At 32.1% G+C, this 9,302-nt stretch overlaps 2 protein-coding genes across 2 annotated transcripts; one reads left to right on the top strand and one right to left on the bottom strand.

Annotated features, from left to right (window-relative positions):
- Window positions 1–275: 275 nt before the first annotated feature.
- On the bottom strand, window positions 276–1,308 carry LOC107931525 (protein LEAD-SENSITIVE 1). The gene is made up of 2 exons (XM_016863433.2): window positions 1,117–1,308; window positions 276–1,031 (listed from the first exon to the last, which is right to left on the bottom strand). Exons 1-2 carry the CDS (start codon window positions 1,214–1,216, stop codon window positions 391–393), a joined length of 741 nt encoding a protein of 246 aa, XP_016718922.2. The 5' UTR covers window positions 1,217–1,308; the 3' UTR covers window positions 276–390.
- A 2,815-nt stretch (window positions 1,309–4,123) lies between these two features.
- LOC107931523 (polyadenylate-binding protein 7) lies at window positions 4,124–7,728 on the top strand. Its single transcript, XM_016863432.2, has 10 exons — window positions 4,124–4,535; window positions 5,081–5,199; window positions 5,325–5,518; window positions 5,608–5,867; window positions 5,961–6,067; window positions 6,160–6,349; window positions 6,458–6,753; window positions 6,840–6,992; window positions 7,074–7,277; window positions 7,355–7,728. Exons 1-10 carry the CDS (start codon window positions 4,334–4,336, stop codon window positions 7,550–7,552), a joined length of 1,923 nt encoding a protein of 640 aa, XP_016718921.2. The 5' UTR covers window positions 4,124–4,333; the 3' UTR covers window positions 7,553–7,728.
- Window positions 7,729–9,302: the final 1,574 nt, after the last annotated feature.

Below are 9,302 nucleotides of genomic sequence, written 5' to 3'. Positions count from 1 at the left end.
TTGCGACAATAATTCTGGTCACGAAAAAAGGTAAAATTAGACAATTAACCTCTGTAGATTCGACTCTACTATTTTATTATATTTTAATTTATTATTATTTTATCGTAAAAATTTATATTTGATGGTTTTGATACCCATAAGTGATATTATAGAATTTGAGATTTGAATTGTTGGGAGAAAGAAATCACAATTTTTAACATAGAAATACCTGACCATAATTTTAAAAATTAAGGCATTATTTAACATAATGCTAGGCCATGAAGTGAAGTCAAGAATACCAAACATGCCATATACGTAGTTTTTATAAATAGAGGCAAGCATATATTTGAATCCAATATTCTGCAATTATGAGTTCAAATTACAAAGAAATTGAATTCAGTGTGAAGATCATCAAGTTTCCTGGCACCCTGCAGAAGCGGAAACAAGCATTTCAACCGCAACTTTTTCCACATCACGACGAACTCCGATGTCGGAAACCAAGCGGCTAAAACAATACATCCCGTAACCAACAGCAGCCAGGCCACTAAAGCTAGTCGTTAAATATCTCAACGGTGAAGAAACAATGGCGCTAGCACCCGCCAATAATGACGTCGCTTGCCCACTCCGACCAACGCTGATCCTTGTGATTACCAGCAACCCGGTTTTACAATAAATCGCGAAGTCTTCACAATTGTTTTTGAATAGATGGTAGACGCCAAAACCGTTATGGAGTAGGAAGGAAGCACGATCAAGAACTTCGGATGTGGGATCTGAAGCGGCAATGGTGCAGGTCCCTCCCCTGGGTTTCGCCAGAAACAAAGCCGGTGAAACGGCGTATTGGAATAGGTATAACTCACCGTCGGCTAGGAAGCAATCTAAGCAGGAAGAAATGACGCTGCAGCGACCCGATTGATCGCCGCATGCGGCGCAATTAGAAGCCTCTGAAGATAATGAACTGAAAATTACACGATCTAAGACGGTTCCGGTGCCGATCTCTCGACCACCTTGTGATTGGGTGAAATGGATCACCTTTCCCTCGCCTATGTATATCCCTGATTTCATTAACATTGAAAAATTCATCAAATCATTGATCGATGAAAAAATAAATGAAGAGTGGGAAAAAAGAAGAAATGGAACCGTGATGCGCATAGATGTAGGCGTATCTCCAGGAGTAAATGTGATCGCCAGGCTTCAAGTCTTCTCTGCAAATTCTGTTTGACAAAACTCCCATTTTCATCTCTCCATTCCATATACTCTTTTTTCCCCGTTAATAATATTAAACTTACTATGAAAGTTTCCTGATCCCATCGTTACCCCTTTCCTCATCTTACCTCTTTTGCTTAGACACTAAGCAACCCAACCCCCATTCATCTTCATCCACGTGGCTCTATTAATTGCTTTTTTAATGAATAAATTCGTATTAAATCTAAATAATCAAAATACAATTATTTTTCGAGATAAATATCTAAATTATACATGAATTTTGCTATAATTTGTAATATTATACATAAACTTTAGTTTGATGCATTTGTATGCATTAAGTTTCAATTTTGATTTAATTTCTATGTTCGAGTTATTTGAAAACGAAAATTTAACTCGATTTGAACTTAAAATTCAAAAAAATATTCGAGTTGACTCAATTAACTCAATTAACTTGAATTTTTTTTATTTTTTTAATCGAATCGAATTTTGTTGACCCCTACCAATTCACGAGTAAAATTCCTACTCAGAAAACAACTTGGGCTAGTTATTTTACTGTTTTAACTTGAATAATTCTAAGTGTTTTTTTTTCAATTTTTTAAATATTGATGTAATTTTGATTAAATATTCAATTTTTAACGAAAAATTAATATATTTAAATTTGAATAATCAAATTTTGTACCAAAATTTTAACAAATAAATATGATATATTTAAATTAAATAATAATTTATAAAATATCAAAGCATAATGGTAGTATAAGTTTTATGTTAAAAACGTTAAGAATTTGAATAAGGAAATAATTTTATTTTATAAATTCAAAAATATAAAATATGTTTTAAGGCTTAATATAAACATGCAATTAAAATGTGTATGTTAGAAATTGGAAATAACTAAGTGCAGACTTTGCAAACATTGTGAAATTAGAAGACCAAATGAAAAAAGAAAAAAACAGAGAGGCCTTACTTAAGGAATTAGTCCATATCTTTTATTACCATAAGAACCCCATTTTCTTTCCTCATTCTCACTACAGGAAATTTGTTTCCTTTTAAGCCAACTTTTTTTCCTTTTATTCTATTTTATTTTTTTAACAATTAATAAATTGATGATAATTATTTATAGAAAATATAATTTAATATAAATATAGTATATTATATTATATTTTAAAATGAAATATTATAAAATTTTATATATGAAATATAAAATTACTTATTATATAATTTTTTGGTTAATGAAACATAATAAAATAACTATAAAGTTTGACTTATTTATTATTACAAATTTCATTTAATAAAAGTATTTTAAAAAATTAGAATTCTTGTTTATAAACATGATGAGTTTTTTATCAAATAAATTAATCAATTTTAGTAAAATTAAAAACTCGTAATAGATTATGGATAATGGATAGAGATCATAGATATTAGTCACTTAGTTAACAATAAATAAGTAATTTTAAAAAAAAACTAAATTTTTAAATAATAAAATGTAAGTGATTGTTTTATTATTTAATTAAAATTTTAAATAATTTCATTAAATAAGTTGTTTGATAAACTGAAAAAATAAATATTGAAAAAAATTAAATATTGAAAAGTTAAGTAGTGAATTTAAATTATAAAAGTGTATGATATATTACTTCAAAATAATTATTGAATATAATTAGATTGTTTGATAAATATATTTTAAATTATAAAATATATTTTATATTTTATACTTAATTTTTAAACATTTACTTTATTCTAAATAAGAATCAAAATTTAAACAGAAAATTTTTATAAAATAATATAATATTAAAAAATATAAAATTAAATTAAATTGATTAAAAATATTATCTATAAAGTGATAAATAAATTTTATATATTTATTATTTTTCACATTTTTTATAAAAAATTCTATTAAATTGCTCTATTTTAGATTATTAAATGTGTAAAAAATTAAATCTAATATTTTCAATGGTTTAATTTTTTTAATTGTCTATCAAACAAACCGATGTTTAATTTAATTATTTTTTATACAATTTAATTAATATTTTTATTGCGGAAGGATCAACTCCTTTAGGAGAAATCTTTAAAGTGTTGTCATTGTCCCCAAAAAAGGTTTTATCCCCTCATTCCCAGAGAGTAGTGTACAGTTCATGGAGGAGGATGCCTTAATTGTACGTGAATGTATGATTTTTCACTAAGAGGCGACGTGAACATCTCGCACTTGATAGGATTCAAACTCCTAAGCTATTGAATATAGGTCAATTGTTGGGGTATATGATACCACTCCAAGGAAATAATAATTTTTATTATTGAGAGATTAGATCAACGTTTTCGAAGACAACATTTTAAAAACTTAAAAAAAAAAAACCAATCTCCCACGATCAATTTAATTAATACAACTATCAACTATCTCTACTTTGTTCTTTTCACTATGTTAATATAATTTTTTAACAAAAATAATCCTAATTTTTTCCATAAGAAACTAAATTAAAAAATACAAAATTATATTAAAATAGAAAAATTATATTACAAAAATATAAAAAAGATAAAATAGAACAACTATACGCAGAAAGGGGCGTGGTGTTTGGGGAATTGAGGCCATAAATCGTTGAGAGCTACAGTAAAAAAAGTAGTTTGTTTGAAGCTTGAAGCAGTCTTTTAGAATTTAGATAAATTTTTTATACCTTTTATATTTTTATTTTGGCCTTGTATTTATTACATGCCAAATCAATAATTTTCACTTAATTATATAAAATATGGAAAAAAATATTACACCTAAAAATTTGCACACCCGTTAGCAGATAATTAAAAAAATAATAAAAAATCTTTTCTAGATTATTTTTATAATAAAAGGTATTTTTTACTTTTTTTTAAATTAGTTTTTTATCTTATTTATTATTAAATTAATAAAAATACATTTAAAAAAAAAGTATGAAGGAAGCGTTAAAACTCTCCCAAAGAGCGCGTGCATTAACCCAAAGGGTGCGTTGCATTTCCTTATAGTTAACGTCCCAAAATCCTCTCGTTTGCTTGCGTCCATGCAAAAAACTCTTCTTATTTTCTTCTGAAAAAAAAACCCCCAAAACTCTGTCATTAATCACTCTCTAAATAACAGAAAAGAGGAATAAAGTGAATATTTTCGGTTTTTAGTACTGGGGATTACCAATTAATATCAATGGCGGTTCCATCGGCTGCAACGGTGACGGCTTCGCCGGTCTCATTGTACGTTGGGGACTTGCACCCTGACGTCTCTGACGCTAATCTGATCGAAACTTTCTCTGAGTTCAAGAGCTTGGCCTCTGTTCATGTTTGTAGGGATTCTTCTACCGGGAGATCTCTCTGTTATGGCTATGTCAACTTCATCTCTCCTCAGGATGGTATACCAGATTTCTTATTATCTTTTTCTTTTGGTTTGCGATATTGGGATATATTTAGGGTTTGGGAATTTGGCTTTTGCTTACGTTTGGTCTTCAAGTATTTGCTGTTGGATCGATTTTGTTTGAAAGACCTCTATTGAGATCCATGATTAATGGTACTAGACATCTTATTGTTGGTATTAGAATTAGTTTTTATTTTTATTGATTGATTTTGTTAAACCGTGAGTTGATTTCTTAGAACCATTATTCTCCCTTCATTACTTTTGGCTATATTAGCGTAGGGATGAGTGTCAGATACAGTCCGATAAAAGTATAACAATTTTATCGAAGTTTTTCTATGTATTTAGAGAATGTATCTGATGCCCCATATCTGAATATGTTTGGACAAAAATGCTTCACAGAAAATGAAAATCGAAGAGTCCGATTAACAGATAGACTTTCTGATCTTTAAACTTGTTTGGTTGTACGTTAATTTCTTGGTTGAAGTTTTTTCTATAAGATTCATCTCTAAATGTTCTTTGTTTACTTCTTCTTGATTTGGCTAGCACATCATGCTATTGAGGCAAAGAATCATACCTTGCTGAATGGGAAAATGATAAGGGTGATGTGGTCACTTCGAGATCCTGATGCAAGAAAAAATGGAGTTGGAAATGTGTTTGTTAAGGTTCAGATCTTCCCATTCCTTTTTAACAGATATCTTACTCGAAGATTGAGCAAATATTATATAACTTTCATCTTTGTTTTTATTCTTTTCCCTTGAAATGAATTTGGTCTATTTGTTCATATCAGAATCTCAGTGATTCAATTGATAATGTGGGACTGCAAGAGTTATTCCGCAAGTTTGGGAATGTAATATCTTGCAAAGTTGCAACGTTTGAGGATGGAAAGAGTAAAGGTTATGGCTTTGTTCAGTTTGAGTCAGAGGAATCTGCAAGTGCTGCTATTGAGAAGCTTAATGACACCATTTTTGGGGATAAGCAGATGTATGAAAATTCTTGAAAGAGCCTTCATGTTTAATTTTCTCTGGAATTTAGTCATTTCAAAATTATAATTTTATTCTTCGTTGGCTCAGATATGTTGGGAAATTTATGAAAAAAAGTGATCGGGTTTTGCCAAGTCCTGATGTCAAATATACAAATTTGTACATTAAGGATTTGGATCCAGAAATCACAGAAGAGACTTTGCAAGAGAAGTTTTCCGAGTTCGGAAAAATCGCTAGCCTGGTTGTAGCAAAGGATGAAAATGGAGCCTCTAGAGGTTTTGGGTTTGTGAACTTTGAAAATCCAGATGATGCTAAGAAGGCAATGGAAGTGATGAATGGATCGCAACTAGGTTGGTTTTTCTAACCAATTTTTAAGCCTTAATTGCTTCGAATAACAGACTGATACACTTATTTTGATCTCTGGTAACATTTGCATTGATTAGGCTCAAAGGTTATATATGTAGCAAGGGCACAGAAGAAAGCAGAACGGGAGCAAATATTGCGTCAACAATTCGAGGAAAGACGAAAAGAGCAGATCATGAAATATAAAGTATGCCTGATCTCATTTCTCGAACCGATACGTAATTCATGATAGTGAGTTTATAACTCTTTATGCCTGCCTTATTCGTTTCTGAATTTCAGGCTTCGAATGTTTATGTGAAGAATATTGATGATGAAGTCACCGATGAAGAACTGAGAGACCATTTTAGTCAGTGTGGAACAATCACTTCTTCAAAACTTATGCGAGATAATAAAGGATTATGCAAGGGGTTCGGATTTGTTTGTTTTTCTTCTCCCGAGGAGGCTGCCAAAGCTGTAAGCACATTTCATGGTATGTTAATTTTTCACTAGCAATGTTGGATCTTAATCTGTTGAAAGTAGGTATTAGGTATTCTTGTCAAAGTTGTCGATTATCTCATTGTTGCATATTTTTTTACAGGCTACATGTTTCACAACAAGCCATTGTATGTTGCTATCGCTCAAAGGAAGGAGGATAGACAAGCACACTTACAACTTCAGTATGCGCAGCGTATGGCCGGACTAGCAGGGCCTTCAACAGCTATTTTCCCTGGAGGATATCATCCACTTTACTACACAGCTCCAACCGGCGTCGTTCCACAAGTACCTCCACGGCCAGGAATGATGTACCAACCTTTAGGTTTGAGGCCAGGATGGAGGGCTAACGGCTTTGTACCGCCAACCAGACCAGCCTTTCAACCATCATCGTTGCCCATGGTATTTATTTATCCTCCTTTTAGCAAGCATATTAATGAGTAGATTAGTGGTTCAATCTACTATTTTACTTTATTTTGTAATCATAGGTTCCTAGGAATCCAAGGCAAACTAGACAAAACCGGGGTCGTATGAACGGGCATGCTCTTCCACAGGGTGGTTCTCACTCTGTCACATATATACCCCAACTGCAACAACCAACTCAGACAATCATTCCTTCAAAGGATCAAAGTAACTTACAGGTTGTTTTGCTCTCCCTTTTTCCTTGTTCATTGTTATACATAATGAAGCTGTATTTCAAATATCTGAGCTACATTTTGCAGCGGGGTGGGCAAGCTAAATATGTACCAAATGGTCGTGCACGAGAGGTGAACAAAGGATCTAGAGTCCCACCAGCGGCTTCCAATTCTGTTGCAGCTGTATCACAAGGATCTGAGATGCTGAGTAGCATGCTTGCTGCAGCTTCCCCCGAGCAGCAAAAAACGATACTCGGCGAACGACTGTACCCCCTTGTTCAGAAACACCATGTAAAAATTAATTCCCATAGAATTTTATTATTATTATTTATGTTTCAATATCTCAATGGCATTGTTGTTGTCTGCAGCCTGATCTGGTTCCGAAAATCACAGGGATGCTGTTAGAGATGGACAATGCAGAACTGCTGCTGCTATTAGAGTCACCAGAATCTCTGGCTGCCAAAGTGGAGGAAGCTGTGGAGGTTCTGAAGCTGTCAAATGCAAAAGTATCTGGACAAGATGTTCTTCATCCCAGTTTCCTGTCTGCTGAAGTTGCTGTCAACTGAAATCCCCAACACAATTGGGCATTGGAAATAAAGAAGCGTGGATCTTTTTGGTTTTTGGGAATTTTCTTATTTCAGTTTAGTTTTCTTTGTAGGATGATGTTTTTGGTTGCTACTTTGAACAGTCTTATTTTTTTCCTTATACCATTTAAGATATAAGTATTTTGGTTATCTTACCATTTTGGTTATCTTACCAAATGGAGGAGTTATAAAAAGATATCAACTGAGTTCGTTTCTAATCCTCCCAACAATGTCGTTTTCAAGGTTCAAACATAATTCCTATTTTTGATAATACAATGTACCTTACTATTACATCCAATCATTGATAGGTTAAATAATAGTTTAATTACTTAATAGTAACTAAATTATAAACTTGTAAAACTATAGCAATTAATCTTTAAAAAGTTAATTTAAGGTTTTAGCGGCATTTTTAGTGGCGTTTGGATGAAAAACGCCGCAAATATTATATATTAGCGGCGCTAACGAAAAAACACCGCAATAGGTAAAGCAGTAGCTGCGTTTATGAGAAAAACACCACAAAAGGTCAAGCAATAGCGGCGTTTATGAGAAAAACACCGCAAAAGGTAAGCAACAGCGGCGTTTTTGAGCAAAGTATCATTTTGTTTTAAACGAAACGGCGCTGTTTTGCTCTGCTTAGTTTTATCCCTAAATCATATCCCTAAAATCCCTTTTTTTCCCCTAAAAATTTTCCCCAAATCCTTTAATTTTTTCTCCAAATCAAAATCCCCAAATCCCTTGGATCTTCCCCGACAATTTGTTGCATCGTCGTCGACTGTCCCTTCTGCTGCATCGTCGTCGACACTCCTCTGCCACATCGCCATGTAAGTTTTTTCTGTTTGTTTCTCGAGAAAATAAAAAAAAGTTGAGCATTTTCGTCTGTTCTTTGCTTTTTTTTATTGTATATATAAGATTGCAGATTTGTTTACTTGACTGAAATCAACTAGAAAATAATGTAAAATCCCGAATTAGGGCCTAATCGGAATAGTGGTTTTGTGACCACAAATCCGAGATAGAAATAATGATCTTATAATTATTTTGAGGTCTCTGATATGATTGCATGATTGTGTGAAAATTTCATGAAGAAATTCTATGCATAAAGTGCTTAATTTGAAGTTAGGGACTAAATTGAATAAGTTGCAAAACTTGCATTCTAGAAGTTTCTAGTATGAAATTGCTTTGAAATATTAATTAGGAGGTCTTAAATAGTAATTTGACGAATTTCTAAGTTTATGGACAAAAATTGGACATGGATGGAATTTTTGGAAAGTTTAGTAAAAAGGGCATTTTAGTCATTTAGGGGTAAAATGAATTAAAATACAAAATTAAAAGCCAATTTTGTTCATCTTCTTCACCATGGACGTGTATACCAAGGGAGAATCCATGGCTAGGGTTTCCAAGCTTCCAAGCTCGATTTTAAGTCCGTTCTAGCCTCGTTTTTAATGATTTTTACGTTTTTAGAGTCCCGATAACTTGATTTAGCTTATGCTAGCAATAATTCAACCTAGGGTTCATAATTGGAAAATTACCCATAGGTGAAATTTGTGTATTTTGGTGTTTTATGATAGAATATGAGGTTTTAAATTATGTTAGACAACTTGTGCTACTCGGTTTTAAGTGAAAACGAGTAAAAGGGCTTAATCGGTAAAAATACCTAATAGTCATAAGTACATGTTAGAGTGAGAATTTGATGTTGCCATAGAAGGGAAAAATGATCAGCATGTCATAAAACATA

Source organism: Gossypium hirsutum, chromosome A04 (genome assembly GCF_007990345.1).
Source record: "Gossypium hirsutum isolate 1008001.06 chromosome A04, Gossypium_hirsutum_v2.1, whole genome shotgun sequence".
NCBI classification, from domain to species: Eukaryota; Viridiplantae; Streptophyta; class Magnoliopsida; order Malvales; family Malvaceae; genus Gossypium; species Gossypium hirsutum.
This window is presented reverse-complemented; position numbering and strand designations above follow the sequence as displayed.

Excerpts from the sequence above, each read along its gene's own strand:
- LOC107931525 (XM_016863433.2), bottom strand. The coding sequence starts at position 1,216 with ATGAAAATGGGAGTTTTGTCAAACAGAATTTGCAGAGAAGACTTGAAG. Across the intron at positions 1,032-1,116 it reads CTACATCTATGCGCATCACG|GGATATACATAGGCGAGGGA; the intron begins GTTCCATTTCTT and ends TAATGAAATCAG.
- LOC107931523 (XM_016863432.2), top strand. The coding sequence starts at position 4,334 with ATGGCGGTTCCATCGGCTGCAACGGTGACGGCTTCGCCGGTCTCATTG. Across the intron at positions 5,868-5,960 it reads GATGAATGGATCGCAACTAG|GCTCAAAGGTTATATATGTA; the intron begins GTTGGTTTTTCT and ends TGCATTGATTAG. Across the intron at positions 6,993-7,073 it reads AGGATCAAAGTAACTTACAG|CGGGGTGGGCAAGCTAAATA; the intron begins GTTGTTTTGCTC and ends TACATTTTGCAG.